Below are 19,091 nucleotides of genomic sequence, written 5' to 3'. Positions count from 1 at the left end.
AACACAACAGTAGTATTTACTCACCTCATTTTGATGGGGAATGGGGTTGAACCCACACAAGTTACATACAATATTTTTGCATTCAGTGCAGCTGTTGCATTGATCTTTCTTGAGCTCCACCTTGCAAAGTGGGCAGACCTTGGGAAGAGGCTTGGATAAATCATTTGGTGTCTCTGATTTATCCTCGTTCACTTTATTTGATGACTCCTTAGCCTGTTGAAGTAATTCTATCTGCTCCTCTTGTTTCTGTCCAATTGAATGTTTAGTATCTTTACTACGTAGAGCTTTCGGAGAACATTGCATGGCCTCAGAACCTTTTTGTAAGCTAGATGAGGTGCTGCTGTTGGACAATGACTGAGACATTGCAGAGCCTTTACGGGGGGAGGGGGGAGCTGTGATTTCGGAAACTGATGAACCTTTGCGGGAGGTTGGTGGTGTTGTGGAAGGTTCATCTTGAACAGCTGATGATATCAGATTAGAGGCTGTGCTAAGGAAGGATGAACCAAAGCCTAAAACTTTCCCAGGCACAGCAGAACCAGCAGACTGAGGTGAAGGAGACCTGGATCGGGCCCCACCAAAGCCAAAACCAAAAAATCCAGACTCCTCTTGATGAGGTTGAGCCTTTGGTGGTAGTTTGGTTTGTTTTTCTTGAGGCTTGTCCAATTTCATCTGCTGTGAGGTCTTAGGTTGATTCAGCTGTTGTGGTGAAACATCAGTGGGCTGCTTTCCCCCAACTACAGCTATTTTCTGACCAGTATTGGTGGCTTCCTCTGCGTTTTGTTTCTTCTGCATGGATTCTAGAACATCTTGCTGCTCCTTTGGCACTTCGACGACTTTCTTAGCTTGAGCTTGCTCTGCATTGGAAGGCATTGATGCCCGCTGCACTTGACAGGTCAAGCAAAGCCACTCCTTTGCCTGCCAACAAATGAGAAAGGCTGAGAAACTCCAGAATTACAAAATTATTTTCACAAAGGTTTCTCTTAAACAAATGTTAAGAAACACAGATTTGATAATACAAACATTTACATAACAATATTGGTGAACTAGCTGTGGAATGATAATATTGTCAAAGGTATTTTCTATTAAAGGTTAAAACAGTAGAGCCCACAGCTCATTTAGCAAATTCTATATAATCTTACCTCGGTTTGATGAGGCATGGGATTAAACCCACATAATGTGCATACAATGCTCTTGCATTCAGTGCAGGTGTTGAAATTAGGAGGATCTTTCTTGAGCTCCACTTTGCAAAGTGGGCATTCTTTAGGATGAGAGGACTTATCAGCTTGTTGAGGCTTTGATGGAGGTGTAGATGGTGGTTTGAAAGGTTGAGGTTGCAGGGACTTCTTGTCTTCCAGTTGCTTTTGAGAAAGAGGTTTACTTTCCCCAGCCTGCATTTTTGTTGAGTCCTGAGATGCTGTAGATTCCTTGCGAGATGTAGACGCTGTTTCAACAGCAGATGTGGTTTTGAGAGACGTCTGTGAAACTGATGAACCCTTACGAGAGACAGGTGGCGTCGTAGACTTCACAGAGGTCTGGGAAATTGTTGAACCTTTACGAGGTGTTGGTGGTGTTGTGGAGGATTCATCCTGAACTACTGAAGATATAAGATTAGATGCTGAGCTGAGGAAGGAGGAACCAAAGCCCATAACCTTCTCAGCAACAACAGGTTGAGGCGAAGGGGATCGAGATCGAGCACCACTAAAACCAAAGCCAAAGAAACCTGTATCTTCTTTAGAGGAATCTTTTTTTGTTGTAGTTTCGGATTTGGCTAAAGCAGTACCTTCTTTTGACTGTTGAGGTTTTAGAGTTTCTTTTTGTGCGGGTTTTTTTTCCTTTGGGGGATTTTGTGTTGTAGACGTAGAAGTGGGTTTTCCAAGTTCTGTTTTTGACTTGTCCTCAGTTCTACTGTCTACTGGAGGAGGTTGATTTGGAGCTGTTTTGTCTTGATGCGAGTAAGTATTAGCCTGTAGCTGGGGATTTAGAGTTGAAGGTTCATGTGTTCTCTTTATATGGCAATTCAAACAAAGCCATTCCTTCACCTGCATGGCCAAAATCAAAACCACAAATCAACATTACTGTTCTTCAATCAAAATAAATATAACCAAAGAGTAAACGAAACATCTCATCTTACCTCCTTTTGAAGAGGCATGGGGTTAAATCCACAACGGTTACACACAATGTTTTTGCACTCAGTGCAGGTGCTGAAGTTAGGAGGATCACTGGTAATACCTGCCTTGCAAAGTGGACAGATTTTGGGAAGAGGCAGGGGAGTTTTATCAACTTCCACAGACAATGATTGGTCTGGTTTTGCTTTCACAGAAGATTTGTTGGCTAAATGAGGTGACTCAGATATCTTTGTGTCTTGTTTTTGTGTGGTAGGTTGTTTTATGTCCCCTGTGTTTGTGGTCTGTGGAACAGCAGGGCTCTTTCGAGACGTGGGTGGTGTTGAGGTCTGGGAAACTGTTGAAGCTTTGCGGGAGGTTGGTGGTGTTGTAGATGTCTCATCTTGCACAGCTGAAGATATTAAATTAGATGCTGAGCTGAGAAATGAAGAGCCAAAGCCAAGAACCTTCCCAGAAACAGCAGACACCGCAGGCTGAGGAGATGGAGACCTTGACCTAACACCTCCAAAACCAAAAAATCCAGATTCTTCCTTTGCTGTTTTGGCAGGGACTTCAGATTTGGCTTTATTTTCTTGCTGCTGGGCTTTTTGGATTGGCAGAGTACCATTCGGAGCCTTGCTTTGTTGGTCCTGTAATAATTTCTGAGCAGGGTCAGTTTTCTTGTCAAACTTCTCCAATCCAGAAGCACCTTTCTTTTGGATTGAGGGTGAAGCCAGTGGTTGAGAAACAGGGTTTTTGTTGGGCTGTTCTGCGGTCTCCAACTTTGGAGGTCCTGGTGGCTCCATTCCTTTAAGAGCTCTTTGTGTCTGACAGTTTAGACAAAGCCACTCATTCAACTGAATAAATAAAACAAATTGGTTAACTCATGTACACATGCATCATTCAAAAACTTTTCAAAAGTATTAAAAGCCAACATAATGTTACCTCTGTTTGATGGGGTGTTGGGTTGAATCCACAGAGATTACACACAGTGTTTTTGCACTCAGTACAGGTGCTGTAGTTAACAAGGTCCTTTTTTATTTCTACCTTGCAGAGCGGGCAGGATTTGGGTGGGGGTTGAGGGCCTTTGACTGCTTTTGGCATCTGTGAAGAAGGTTCAGATTCTTTAGATATTGGTGCTTTGTTCTTTTGGTCAGCAGTTGGCTCTGTCTTTTTCTCTTCTTTCAGACCAACTGATTCATTAGCCTTTCCTGTAGACACTGATATTGCAGCCCCTTGTGATGTTGTGGAGCCTTTGCCAGATGTTAGTGGAGTAGTGGTCTTGGGAGAAGTTTGAGAGACTGAAGATGCTTGGGGATTAATTGGTGGTGTCGTAGAAGGTTCATCTTGAACTGCTGATGAAATAAGATTAGATGCTGAGCTCAGAAATGAGGACCCAAATCCTAGGACCTTACCGGACATGGCAGAAACAGCGGGCTGAGGGGATGGTGATCGTGACCGGGCTCCACCAAAGCCTAAGCCGAAAAATCCTGACTGTTCTTGCTCAGTCTCAGCCTTTGGTGCTGCTTTAGACACGGGAGAAGAGGGAGCATTTTTTGCTGTCGGCTGCTGTAAAGGTTTAGAGGAGGGAGCTTGCTTTGCTCCTTCTGCTCTAGTCTGTTGTTCATGCATCTCCTTTTTCTGAGCAGCAGGTTGGTTGGCATGACTAGCCTTTGTTGGCAAAGCTTTGGGCTGTTTCTCTATAGGACCAATTGTAGAATCCATTTTTTGAGATTTGCTGGGCTTTACAGTGGGTTGTCCAGGAGGCTCTATTCCTTTCAGTGCTCTCTGTGTCTGGCAGTTTAAGCAAAGCCATTCTTTTGCCTGCAAAAACATCTATTATGAGTAATTTATTCACATTGTTTATTTTTTGTAACATTAATAACAAATGAGAAAGAAAAAAAAAGATTTTGCAGGATTGGTGTAAGTTGACTACAAGCAGATATCATAACATTACTACTTGTTGCTTTGAAAAAATATGTAAAAAAAAAAAAAAACATCAGAGACTCAACCATTGGTGATATACTGTATTCTCTCTCGCTCACTTTTTTTGGTCTTTTAAGTTGTTTTTATAATAAAAAGAGAAAATTGGTCTGCACTCTGAAAATGTCTATTAATTTATTTCAATAGCTGTGTTTCCATTACCCTTCAAATTGTGCGAATTGATATTGCGGATTGAAAATACACCCAATGGAAACACGTCAATTTCGCCAAAAACTCCCATATATCGCAAAAAAGTTTTTACCCACGCTTGAGGTGGTTTTTCAGGCAATTTGAAAAAGGAATATTTCGCAAAACTGCAATGGAAACAGTTTCGCATTTACAGGTCACGGGCATACGTAAAAGTCGATCATTCTTTGAAGAAGGCACGGTATGTTTGGACAGAAGACGAGTTCTTTATTAAACTCATAACAGACAAAAGTATTACGGGAATACTGGATTCTAAACTACAAAGAAATGCCACAATTTTTCAATACCTTGAAGCAGATAGGAGGGAGAAACACCTCATACGTGGCTCCCAAGTATAAGTGGATTTCCTTGCCATTAATGCTTGGATAACATGCCTATGTCTCCTACAATTAAAAATAATGTCTAGTGCGGTGCTGGGATATACGTAAACCTACCAACATCCGTTGCCATGATTTTTGGAATGACTTATCACAGGAGGAAAAAATTATGTTTTAGTCGCATAACATCGGTTAATTGAAACGGCGTCATTTCGCAATCGTTTTTTATTGACATTTAGAAAATATTTTTGTTTAAATAAATAAGTTTTGCCCAAATCTGTACTGGAAACGCGCCTATTGTTGCTACTAATAAAAGATCTTCTTTTAATAGACATTTCTGAATGCTGACCCATTTTGAATTTGATTATTAATATTAATATCTAAATATTTAGAACAGATAAAAATCATGACGTTCGTGCATATTTTGCTTTGGTGACTTTAAGAAAGAATGTTGCAAAGTCTTTGACTTCTTGAGAATTCTTCTTAGGAAGATGAAATTTGAATATGTTCGTGTCAGACCAGCCCTTACAGCTCTTACTTTAACAACTCTAAAGTTTCATGACCTTGGAATACTCCTGCACATTACAGACAACTGTAAAGTATACTGAAAATGCATATTCTGCTAGAGGCCTACATGACTACTTTTATAAAGGCATTCCCAATAAGCTAGAAGGTGAAACCACAGTATGTTCACCTCAAACCAGACACTAGTAAATGTTTTATTATTCTGAAAATGCATGTTTTAGAAGTCTACAGTGCAGTTGCTCTGACTTAAAAGGGTCTTTCCAGTAAACTAGAATGCTGAAACAAATATTTTCATTTTAGAGCAGTCCTCTGAAGATCTCCAAAGTCCCATTTGGCTACAATGAAAATCATTTGAAATATTTAGTGAATGGTCTCTTTTTTGTTACAAATAAAAAATAAACAACAAACATTGATTACTAAGACCCACAGTAATATTATTTACACAAGCTTATATATGTACATATACTGCACACACACACACAAAATATTACAAGTAAAATATTACAGAAATTTTTTACATTTGCATTGCAGTAGGCAGTGATAGTGTTGTGTGATGTTGGGGAAATCGAACTGTAAATATCCCTCAACATTCTCAGAGTGTGAGCTGAGGGTTAAATTAATTTCCCTCTGTATCGCAATATTTGTGCTGCATGCACACTTCAAGCACACAGCTCACCCTGAAGCCTACATTTAATCTCTGGAGAAAGCCAGCAGCACTCTTTTTTTAAGAATAAGGAAACTAAATAATTTAGATAATTTTAGCATTGACTAAAAATATACACATATGTGTTGCATTTGCTAATTCTCTAGACTTAAGGCAATTCTCAGGTTTGAATATTTCATGATAAAACACCAAACACAAAGTTGTGGCCATGAATGAAGGTGACCTTCATATTATAGAGATATGTTTTTCACTATTATCTCATTCCAACAACCTGTGATTGACACTGAGCACAATCGAGTAGCAGATGCCACTGTAATCTACACCTCATCTCTGTGTTTTTGAACTCTCTTGGAAAAGTCTTAGATTGTATCTTTGAGGACTGCCCACTGATCCTCTGCCTGTTGTTTATTCGTCACACAGCTGGTCCAGCTGGTGACCCAATAGCCTTGGAGTCTCCTTACCAGGCTGCACGTAAAGTCTGAATGTTTAATTACAGAATCAATAGTCTTTTGTGCTCAACACATCTTAAAATATGAAATGGCCATTTAGGGGCCAGTCTGGTATGTCCAGGGCTTCCAGATGATGACAATAGAGGTGATAAGGGTTCTCTAGGGAACATATATTATTACAGCAGATTCACTGCTAAGACTAAGCACATGACACATCTCTGGCCTTGACTATTCTATTCCCTTAATATAAAACCTGATGGCCAAAGACGATACAAAAGTTAGTCTGTGTTTAGTCAAATATACACAAACATTATTTCTGCAACACACCAACATTTATGCTATTTTTAAAAATGAAATTTGTACATTAACCCTAATAATATTCAGTATGACTTGCCAACATTCAGGATAAAATAGTACTCCCAACACTACTGGAAAGTAACCAACAAAACTTAATGTTAAACACGATGAAAGTGATTTCAGATGTTTTTGCTAACTTCAACCAGTGCTTCTGATTAGCTAGTTTTCTGATTAATATAAAAATAAAATAATAAATGTCTTACGACAGTCACAAATATATTTTTTCAGAACACCTATTTCAGTGATGAAAGCAGTCTGGTAGTAGGGACATTTAATGAGTGGTTTTCCAAAAAAAAAAAACTTGACAGGAAAATTTAAGGTAACACTTTATTTTGATGGTCCCTTTTGAACGTGCTGTTGACTATAAGTAACTTTGCAACTATATGTCAACTAACTTTCATTGGAGTATAAGTAGACTGTCTGCTTAATATCTGCAAACACTTTATTGTGATGGTCCTGGTCCTCCAACAGACACTCTACTGACTATAAGTAATTTTGCAACTACATGTCAACTTAATCTAACCCTAACCCTACCAGTCTATTAATACTTAACTAACACTCTAATGAGAGTTAGTAGACATGTAGGTGCAACGTTACTTATAGTCAACAGAATGTGTTAAAAGGACCATCAAAATAAAGTTTAAAATAAAATTTTCTAAATAAAAGACTTGAATTAACTAGAACTTCAAAATAAAAGTCATAATAGACTGCGAAACAATAGATCTACTAACTTCTGATGTGAAAGGAGAATTATATATCCTCTTGGATCAAAACAGACGACAATATAAAGCCCATGAGATCATCATGAACCTATCTCCCCAAGCAGTATTGACTACTTGATAGCTTTGCTGGGTCTGGAAAGTGGCTGAAATCAACACACTGGGTGGAACGTTTGCATGTAAAATAGAAAAGCCACTAACAGCAATGTTTGACCCAGATAAACGTCATAACATGAGTCACAAAGAAAACCATGTCTACTCATTCATAATATCTACTTATCACCCAAAGCCTTAATGGATATGTAAATCATTTTAAAGCATAACTAAAAAACGGAGGAAACAATGTGAATATGCACATTGATGTTTTCTTTTCTGCCTTGAGAGTGCAAGCACTTTATTTTTGTAAGTTTAGGCTGGGAGTAGTCTGAGGCAATTGAGAATCAAGGCACATTTTGTCTCTCTCACAGCCATTTTCGGTCTGCCTTCCACAAGACTGCCTCCACACAAACCAAAGAGACTAGAAAATACATCCATCTTTTACAACAGAATCACTGGAATCACCCAGAACATGTCCTCTGAAATTGCTCTTGACATTTCCTGCCCACAGTTCATTGCACAAACCATAATGTGAACCTACTGCAAGAAAATACATTCATCTGTTTCTTACCTCCGTTTGATGAGGCACAGGATTAAATCCACACTGATTGCACACAGTGGCCTTGCATTCAGTGCAGGTACTATAGTTGGGAGGATCTCTTCTCAGGCCTGCCTTGCAGAGTGGACAGGCTTTGGGAAGAAGTTTCGGGCTTTGATCTACTTTAGTAGCCTGAGCAGATGAGGATTCCTTCGTTGTCGTCGGTTTTTGAGTGTCTTGGGGTTTATTTTGTTGCTGTTGCTTTTTTCCTTCCAGTGTCTGTGATTTAGGAAGATTGGGGGAGCCCTTAGAGCCCTCTGAATCTTTTCTGGTAGAAGGGGGTGTGGTGGTCTTGGCAGAAGTTTGGGAAACGGCAGAACCCTTTCGAGAGGTTGGTGGAGTTGTCGAGGGCTCATCCTGGACAGCCGAAATCAAATTGGATGCTGAACTAAGGAACGAAGAACCGAAGCCTAGAACCTTCCCAGAAACAGAAGAGGCACCAGGCTGTGGAGAGGGAGAGCGGGATCGAGCGCCACCAAAACCGAAACCAAAGAAACTGGACTCTTCTTCTTTTTTAGGGGGCTCAGTCTTTGATGGTGGCTCACTTTTGGCAGGAGGAGCATCTTTTGTTGTCTGCTGTGGAAGAAGTTTTTGCTGTGACATTTGCGGCGATGGATGAGCTGCACTTGTGCTAGACTGGCTTGACGGTTTCTGACCGTCTGTTGGTTTGGTTGGCTGGCTGGCAGATGGAGGCGTCTGCTTACTATGAGGTGTGTCTTTCTTTGCAGGGTTCTGTGATGGTACGGAGACCTTGGACTGTGGCTGGGCTTTTAGCGTAGGAGGTTCACTTCTTTCTGCCCCTCCCAGAGCTCTCTGCATCTGGCAATTCAGGCATAGCCACTCCTTAGCCTGCGTACATTGAGGATACAAATGTCTGTTATACAATCGCTAGTTTTTAACTTAACAAAAATTAAAATCAACAAAGAAAATGTAGTATTACTTAGTTATTATAAAAAAAGTGTCAGCATCCATCACAGTCCAATAAAGCATGCTTCAGAGAGAGTGCACTCTGGAATTATAATGGTGACCATCGCCTGATAGTACAAACTGATGGGTAAATCTAGAGTGGTTTATTTGCATAAAATATCTTGATTATATAAAATAACACTATTATATAAAATATCTTGATTCTATTTCTATTTTAATTCAAAAACGAGTGCAAAAAAAAAGAGTCATGCATATCAAAATACCTCTGCTTTATGTTTTAATGCTTAGGAATTTGTACTCACAGTTGCATCTGGAGGACTGAACCCACACATGTTGCAGACCACTGATTTACATTGTGTGCAGGTGTTATGGTTGGGAGAATCCTTGGACCTAAAACTGAGTTCTGTATTTTTACAGACTGGACAGAGGGATTTCACCCCAGCTCCATCTTTCACCTGAGGCTCTGCTGAAGGAGGCCTTGACCCAGCTGCACCTGCTGGATGAGACCCAGGTCCTCTTGGGCCTTGTTGTTGAGGTCCAACCTTCCCAACACCCTGCTTAGGAGATCCACCCCCACCTGGTCCTTGTGGCAATCCCCCCCTCCCCACTCCCTGCTGTGGGAGACCTCTACCAGCTCCTTGCTGTATAGGACCTCCCCGTCCAGCTCCTTGTGGTTGAGATCCTCCCAGTCCAGCTCCTTGTGGTTGAGGTCCACCACGTCCAGCTCCTTGTGGTTGAGGTCCACCACGTCCAGCTCCTTGTGGTTGAGGTCCACCACTTCCAGCTCCTTGTGGTTGAGGTCCACCACGTCCAGCTCCTTGTGGTTGAGGTCCACCACGTCCAGGTCCTTGTGGTTGAGGTCCACCACGTCCAGCTCCTTGTGGTTGAGGTCCACCCCGTCCAGCTCCTTGGGCTCCCCGTCCCACACCTTGCGGCTGCTGTCCACTTTGCCTCTGAGGTCCCTGTGAGGGTGGTTGGCCATTCCCCTGCTGTTGAGGATCCTTCTGCTTTGAAGGACCTGGAGGCTGCTGTTGTTGCTTTTCCTCAGTTGCCTCATCCCCAAAAAGACTGAACTTGTTCACAGCAGAGGACATCGCACTTAGAGGATTCCCCCCACTCAGAAAGTTGGAGGAGAACATGTTGGCTGTGGGGAATGTTGGTGTAAGGGAGGGCTGGGATGGAGGGGCCCAGTGGAGGGCTTCTCTCACCAGTTGCAATTATCCCTCACATCTACCTCCAGTGTCCCTTAGAAAATAGAAAATGGACAATGAAAAGAGAGAAGTCACACATTATTGTGTCTTTAATGCATACATACCTTTAATGCACGCACACACACACACACACACACACATAAGAACATATTCATTATCACATCAAAATATTAGTAGTTTCAGACTCCAAAAACAAAATGATTTAATAACAATTATAAAAGCAAAATTGAGTAAAATGAGAAGAGTACTCTGTCTAAAAGTGTTGTTATTTTCAGGCATGCTAAGTCTAGCTACTGTAATTCATCTTCAAAGCAGGTAAAAACCTAATTAACGCAAAAGTAGTAAATAAGATTAAACAAACAAAAACAGTCATGAACTTTATAATATGTAATCGGTAGCATGTAGTGGTGGTAGATGATGATCAATCTTATACAGTCACGATCTGCATTAATCACACTGACATCTATTGAAATGGTAAATAACAAAGCAAATAGTGATGGACAGAAGTTCCCTTACTGTCCTGATCATGATGCTTTCACCCATTACTTCATATAAAACTATTTTTAAAAAAAATGTTTTCATAATTCATAAGATAATTTTTCCATAATTATTGTAGATTCCATGATCTTTGGTCTTCCGAATGGCATTATGCCAGAATGCATTCAATATCTGCAACATATCTGTTATAGGCCATAGCATAAAAATAATTATAGGTTGAATAAGTTAATTCAAAGTTTAATAACTACCCATACAAATTACGAGTGCAGTTCTGCAGTTACAGTGACAACTCTAAAGACAATTTGGCAATGGCAATTTTACTACATCTGTTGTTCATCCACATGTGCAATACAGCTTAAAAATGTAGCATGAATATGTAACAGCAATAAAACTGATTTTTCTTGTAAAGCGTGACTGCATTCCCCTGCAATTGACTGAGTGTTTGGACGTTTCCCTTCAGCACCTTGGACAGCGGTCTACGCTCAGTCCATTCATCACGTTGCTCTGCCGTTTAGCGTGAAATACAACACGGTATACCATTCACAGCGGTAACTCTATGCGGACACATTCATGATGAGAAACTTTAAAGAGTCAAAGAGAGGGTTTTCTGTGTGTATGTTTTTTTTTTTTTTTTTTTTTTTTTTTTTTCGCAAAAGCATGATTGTTTTTCAGTAGAGAGCGCGCCGTCAACATTTCAATCACATCGATAACCTGATATTAATGTTAAATGTCACATTGTGCTCTTCAGACAGCCTACAAATATATATTGACAATTTTTGTTCTCCTTCTGCTCCTTCAAAACCAACATCTATAGCCCGTCTACAGAAATCATCCGTCGGCATATCCGGGTTGGAAAACCTTCGCTGCATGTGTAAAACACAATGGGTGTTTTGCAATCTTATGTGAAAGAAAACTTAATATTTCATAATTTAAAGGATTGGATGTTTTAGTTAAACATTTTTTTTAAATAAAATAAATAAGTCTGTTTTTTGTTGTTGTTGTTTTTTGTTTTTTTTTGCTTGGTTTTTTTTTATGCATCAATAGACAAAAATATATAGTAGTATAGAATAGAATAGGTTGGTTATTTGATATTAGATTGTAGATGGTAGATGATCAATCTCAGACGGTCACGATCTGCAGTTATCACACTGATCTCGCCTCATAACATGCTTTCAAACAGGAAATAAAATAGCAAACGGTGAGAAATGGAGGTTCCCTCACTGTCCTGATCATGATGCATTCGCCCTTGATCAAGCCCTGCAATTTGATCAAGGATGGGAGGATTTTCCCAGCCTCATCACTAAAACCGCTTTCGTGCATGCTGTCTGAGAGCATCTAGAAGCCGAAAGCATTTCCAGACTAGAAGTAGCCTACTACTCTACTACCACACACCATAATCATCTTTCATCAAAACTGCCACTGTGTTCACACGAGAAAACACGATTATTTTCATCTGAACGGGCAGCTGAAGTCGTACAAACAGCATCCTACCTGCAGCGTGAGAGCATCCCTATTTATTCTCCCATTTCTGTCTCTCTAGTGCTGTTTGGTAGTCGGACTTTGCTGCTCAGCGTCTAGGATGGAGGTTACGAGGAACTGAGGGCATACCCGCTTTCACAATCATCCCCTCTGCGCATGCGCCGCTCATGGCAGGTGATCAGCATACATCGCCTCGCGAAAATTGAATTTAAAGCGACATAATCATTCGTCTTTGACAGACTCTCCGCTAATAATCGGCTAACGTTTTATTCGGGCATCTGTAAGGGGTTTGATATCGTTTGCACAGATAAGCATGTTGACAGTGCATTCATATAAATAATTAAAAAAAAATTGAACAGCAGTTTGTGAATACAGTTTGTGAAATGTGAATACATGTTTGAATATATTTATTTTGCCTATGTTTCAATATTATGATGATATTATTGATTAATATTATTGTCTCCTAATTAACATTCTATCTGACTAGAAATTGACTACTGGAAAAAAGTGGATCCTCCTAATGAATAAAGAAAAAAGAAAAACATATCCGCAATATATGCTTCTAGGCAACAAACATATTTTGGCAATTATTCACAAGCATGGTGTCAGAAAGGATAACCATTGTGCTTAAATGGAAAAAAATAATAAATAAATGTTACCAACAGTGTGCAAAAGAGGTTAACAACAACAATTTTAAGGTATGTAGTTCCACGTTACAACATGTACTTACTATAGTAATAACAGTAAATGATCCATAATTACAACCCTAACCGTAACTCTATAGTACATGTGGTTAATTAATATTACTCAGTACTTTTTTGAGTAAGTACAATGTAACTACATCACCTTAAAATAAAGGTGTAAAATAAATTACACTTTTTTAAGGTGTCATTGTTACAGTGTAATATTATATATATTTTATTGAATATATAATATATTTAAGTACTGAGTAATAGTAAGCAACTACTTAGTAACTACTTAATTATGCATAATTCACTGTTATTACTAGGGAAAGTGCATGTAACATGTAACAAGGACACTATAAAAGAAAGTGTTACCAAATAAAAAAAATAACCAATAGGCTAATAATAATAATAAGCTTCAAAGAACTCTGAACGGGGTACATGCTGCTACAAAATGCAATCTGGTTTATGTTTATTAATATAGAAGGTCAACTGCAGTCAGAAACATTGAGCCTGTGGCAATGGCCTAAATCAGTTCACCTTCAAATTCACAGTAAACATTGATAGGGTATGACAATTCCTTTTTTCTCTCTCTCTCTCTGTGTGTGTGTCTGCTTGTCATTTATCTGTGTATACTCACTCACATCCATCATCTCTCCGTTCTCAGGCAGCGTGAGAAGCCTGCTTTTCTCTGTATGCATTATAGGTTTTTGCCTGGCAGAATCAGTCATGGTCCTAAGAGAATCTAATGTGCTCCACTCTAGTGCTAATGGTCAATCCATAAAAAACCATCAGTGCCGGCATGCCAGTACCATTACCTGAGTCTTGCTGCCCCATCCCTCTTCAGAATAGAGCTCTCGGCAATCCAAAGACTTCAAATATTTCAGTAACATGGCCAACATAAGATCTCTACTTTCCTACTGTCTCTAAAACAGTGGTTCACAACTGCTAGGGATGCAACCAAAAAAAAAAAAAATGGTTGTATTATAATTGTAGCATGTCACAACAATTAGGATTATCAACTATTAAAAGAGAGGATATTTTCTTTGCTGTCAAAGGTTGTGTGTTCAATCAAAGTTTACTGCATTTTGACAAATTCACCTATCAGTTGCAGCAAATATTGTTAATGCTTTTACAAAATTGTCATGTTTTCTCTCATCTTATCATTTTAATAATTATTTTAGGGCCAATGCAGTTCATTGACATGTTTTTAAAAAAGTTAATTTTTGTGCAATAAACAAATGTGGTGCTGTCAGATCGCTAATCTGAAGCGAAACCATTGCAGAATCACTTTGCAAAAGTATTTCAGAACTACCTGCCTTTCAACTTCAGAAGCAAAGATCCATAAACATCTATGAAGTGTTAATCTGTTCTTTAATGAGCAATGATGCTTTTTCATGATATGCATCAGCATTTGAATTGAATTTTCAAAACATTTAAATTTAAAAAGGCCGGTAAATAAAAACCAACAGCCTTCAATGTTTGCAGATCATGAGTAGCTATTACCACATACACACTGTTAAAGGCCAGACATTTCTTAGTAAGTGCTTATCTTTTACTTTTAATCAGGCTTCAAGCTAAGTGTGCCTGTTCAAATCAAATCATTTTATTGACTCTTTATTCGATCTCTCTCTTTTTTCCTTTCATCAAACATTTCTCTAAAATGTCTAGTTGCTCTAGTGGAAACCTGCTCATTCAGAAGCCAGTCTGAAAACCATGTTAGATTGAGGTCACATAAATCAGGAGTGCTTGGCTTACAGCCCAGGCGACTTTTCTACAAGAAGCAGTTCATTCAAGACAGTGGACCAAGCCTGTCACCCTGCAATGCGCTGAACAAGAGCAGTCTAAACAATCTGCCAAGAAGCTCACAGATTGCATCTCTCAAGCATCTCTCTGGGGATTAAGCCCAAAACTATAACTGCCATTTACTCCTTTCCAATGTAAATTAATTCTCATCAATTTAGAATAAGCCCTCAATCATTCTGAGCTATGGTCTAGCAATGGTTTATGGAGTAATCATACATCACCTCACTGTCAGATGCAATTAGGAGGAATGTCTATTCCAGTAAATTCAGCATGTCTAGAAACCATATCATTAATGGATTTCACCTGGTTGCCTAAGTTTAAGGATATAAAATTGGTAAGGAGAAAAAGGAATAGTTCACCCAGAAACTCAGAACTGAACTGAGAATGCATTTTAAATTACAATCTAATTAATGCATTTGATTTAAATTAAAATTACAGTAGAAAATGCAATTCAAATTGAAATTTAGGGAAGAAGAATAACATTTTTTTGAATTTCAGTTATTTTATTTAACTGTGATTTTTAACTTCAAGACTTTTAAAATTTTAACTTCAAACAAGGCTTTGAGAGTCAACATGCAAAGTTTGATGTTTTTTTAAGTTTGAAGGTTCAATAGAAAGAATGATAAATAGAAGGATAGAACGATAGATAGAATGATAGAATGATACATAGAACAATATATAGAATGATATAGAATGATTGATAGATGAATGATAGATAGAACGATAGACAGAACGATTGATGGATAGACAAAACGATATATTGATAGATAGACAGAACGATATAGACAGAACGATATATAGAACGATAGATCAATAGATAGATCAAAAGATTGATAGATCGAAAGATAGAACAATAGACAGAACGATATGATGGATAGACAGAACGATACATAGAATGATAGACAAAATGATATATAGAACGATAGATAGAATTATAGAACGATAGATAGAAAGATAGAACAATCAGTTTTCATATTTTTGCCTAAATTATTCCTTTAATACAATATGATTTCCTACATTAGCATGAGGTTAATGGTTTGTGTTGAGATCAAATATTTTCATTTTGAATTAGGTAGGTGGTGAGAGCCAGGAATCATCTGGAAACATATGTGTTGCCGAAATTAATTTGGCTCTAATGCAGTAATGTTAACGTAAACAAGAAATTCACCCCATTTATCTATTCTGCCACTGGGCAGACAGAATTCTGCCATTGAAACACACAGATCAAGACAGCCAGAGAGAGAGTCACATTTCTCCAGAGCCTGTTCCTGCGAGTGAGCGTGTGTACGGTGAGTCGTGCATGTCTTCAGTCCCCCATGCATCACTCTCCCACTCGGCCTGCGCGTCATGTGTTGGGGGAGGGAGCGTGGACGTGTGTGTGTGTGTTGTGCTGATTATGTGTTGCGTCATGCGTGGGGAAGCGTAAACACTAGGAAGCTGGAAACATTTTTCCTCTCCCACCATTTGTCGGTGTGTGGGTGGGTGGGTGTCTGTGTGGGTACACACGGCCAGATTGGGCTGAATATTCCTCTAGACATTGTTACAGCACCATTCTCACCCTTCTGATTGCTCAGATGTCGCTCTTTCAAAGCTCAGAAGACTGAAAGGGTTTTTCATTTGTTTCATAAAAAAATAAAAAAATTCAAATACAAGAATCAATAGTATTTCAGTTAAAACAGATCAAACATGCATTTTAGTCTGGGACTTTGAGCGTACTGAATGTAGGCTCAAAGATGCACTAGTCCGCAGCATGCTAGTGAAAACTAGAGAGGTGGTATTAAGATTAAGTGGCATGGCATCCTACGCACAGAAGCCATTGGCACATGCTGCTATGCTTAGCAGCACATTCGGTGGCACATCCGGTTCTTATTGGCATATGCCAGTGGATAGTGGCATGTTGCACTAAAACTTGTCACATGCGCTGATGGATTGCATCATGTGCCACCAACATTGTTGCAGAACATGTCGGCGTATGTTGTGGCACCTCCAATAGCCTAGTGACACATGTCGCTTTCTCCCGTGTATCATGTTGTAACATGCGCACTGAACAGCACTTTTTTTTTTTCAGATTTGCATAGGATTGACAGTTCAGCTGTATCACTTAAAAAAAATATAGACACTATTTAGTGGCCACAACTAAAAAACTGAAACCACCAGGGGCATGTGCCACCACAAACTGACTCTACCAATCAGGTATTGTGATTATTGTGATAAAAGTGACACCTGCCATCCTGAAATGCATTATGAAAACTAGTCAGAAATGCTGGACCTTGACACTGACTCTTCACAATGCAGAGTAATGTTGGTCTGTAGATTTTATATTAAACTCGATGTCTATTATAATGTGGCTGCAGCAAGTCAAATACTTTATCAAAACATTCAGGCATCTTCAGAAACAATGCATGTTCACATTATTATTAATTATTACATAATTCCATAACATTATTTGTGCAATATTAAAACAATAGATGAGAACCACTAACCACATATTAAAGGGGACCTATTATGCAAAATTCAAAAGAATTCAAAATTCAAAAAGGTATCTTCAGTATAACGGATAAATAAAATAACGTTAAAGTGTTAGTTCACCCAAAAATGAAAATTCTGTCATTAATTACTCACCCTTATGTCATTCCAAACCCGTAAGACCTTCGTTCATCTTCGGAACACAAATAAAGTAATTGTTGTAAAGTAAATGCCCAAAGACTGCAACGTTATTACCATTTTCAAGGCCCAGAAAGGTAGTAAAGACATCGTTAAAATAGTCCATGTAACTACAGTGGTTCAACCTTAATGTTATGAAGAATACTTTTTGAGCGCAAAAAAACAAGCATAACTACTTTATTCAACAACTTCTCAACGCATGCATGTGGTGCTGACGCAGGAGCCGGCCAATACTGAGCAGCCGTTCTAACGTAGAACCCAGAAGCGCTGCACTGTGTTTACAACGTGAACAGTGTCAGAGACTGACACGGAAGAGAGGACATTTTTTAATAAAGTCGTTATTTTTGTTTTTGTTTTGTTTTTTTGCACAAAAAAAAGTATTTTCGTCGCTTTGAACCACTGTAGTTACATGGACTGTTGAAACCCTAACGGGTTTGGAACGACATGAGGGTGAGTAATTAATGACAGAATTTTCATTTTGGGGTGAACTAACCAGGGCTTAATTTGAGCCGGAACACGCCGGAACATGTTCCGTCACCTCCGACATTGGATCCGGAACCTTTTTTTATTGGATCCGGCACCTCCTGTGTCACCATGGAAAATTAATTGCCTAAATGAAAAAAATAAAATTACTGTTTGTGTAGTGTTCAATGTTTGTGACACATGACTTGCGCGCTTGTTGTACTAGTTGAGATTGCTGTTAGCCTCGATCGTTTCACTCAGGGGAAAAATGTCAAAAAGACAGAAAAGTTTGCTTAACTTTTTCAAATGCTGGCCAGTCAGATCCCAAACAAGCAAAAATAGTTTCTGCTGATCAAGAATGTGGAGACCATGGTGGACACAGCAGTAGCCTAGTATCGACATAATATCTCGTTATTTCGACAAAATAAGGGGACATTCTAATCTGCATTAAGCCACATTAAGCGTTCTTATAATGGTTTTCTATGGGAGGAAAATGCTTAACGTGTAATTGTGTTCATATTCTGGGCTCATCTGATTTTTTTGTACATAGCATAGCCTTTGTAATGATTTTAGTATCGTAACGATTAAAGGCAGGGTAGGTAGGATTTTTCAGAAAAAAAAAAACATTCCAAATTTGTTTAAACTGTCTTTATATACCAATACATAATTAAAATGTAAGTACTCTGAAAAAGAGAGTATAAAAATCGAGTGTCTGTAGACCTCTCACGACTGTTGTAAACACAGCTCATTATTTCCATTCACTCCCACCCTCTCCCTTCTGGGCTCCTTCCAAAGCCACGCCCCCAAAACACATGAACGGGCGACGCCAAACGCTCAGGCTCAGACGCATTTATTTACCTGAGACGAGTGGAGAGGAAGGAGCGCAGTGCATGCAGTGACATCATGTCAGAATCACATAATAAAATACCTTTATCTAATTACCTTTATATAAAAAACTTTATCACTATAAATATAAACAAATAAGATGGCTTTTAGTACTCACTATCAAGCTAGCATTATCGATACTGGTAAAGTTTAAAATATATTTTGTTTGATTCGGTAACGAGCTATATTTAGGCTATAGGTAACGAGCTATATTTATAAGGCAAAGCTAAAAACAGGTTGCATTGATGCACGTTTTTCCATTACCATCAGTTAAACTGTGATGAAGGTGAATTTCGTGTAAGATTCATAACATATACGGTGTTGTGCATGTAAGAGTTTCCATGATGAAAACATTGTTGACTCTGATGAGGACTAACGTTACACTCCGGAGACAAGTACCGCATCGTCGGTTCGAGGACAGGTCCGGGGTCGAGGGCGAAGCAGAGGAGGTCGTTCAAG

At 39.0% G+C, this 19,091-nt stretch overlaps 1 protein-coding gene across 1 annotated transcript in view; it reads right to left on the bottom strand.

The window, feature by feature from the left end:
* pclob (piccolo presynaptic cytomatrix protein b) overlaps positions 1 to 19,091 on the bottom strand; it is a 94,830-nt gene that overhangs the window by 70,682 nt on the left and 5,057 nt on the right. The window contains exons 2-7 of the mRNA XM_084124241.1: positions 9,247 to 10,189; positions 7,991 to 8,866; positions 3,048 to 3,926; positions 2,132 to 2,959; positions 1,140 to 2,039; positions 25 to 915 (exon numbers count right to left, since the gene is read on the bottom strand). Of these exons, the coding sequence (XP_083980367.1) occupies positions 25 to 915; positions 1,140 to 2,039; positions 2,132 to 2,959; positions 3,048 to 3,926; positions 7,991 to 8,866; positions 9,247 to 10,083 (5,211 nt within the window). The 5' untranslated portion in view covers positions 10,084 to 10,189. The remainder of the gene's footprint in view (positions 1 to 24; positions 916 to 1,139; positions 2,040 to 2,131; positions 2,960 to 3,047; positions 3,927 to 7,990; positions 8,867 to 9,246; positions 10,190 to 19,091) is intronic.

Source organism: Abramis brama (genome assembly GCF_963993115.1).
Source record: "Abramis brama genome assembly, chromosome: 9".
In the NCBI taxonomy this organism is placed as follows: Eukaryota; Metazoa; Chordata; class Actinopteri; order Cypriniformes; family Leuciscidae; genus Abramis; species Abramis brama.
This window is presented reverse-complemented; position numbering and strand designations above follow the sequence as displayed.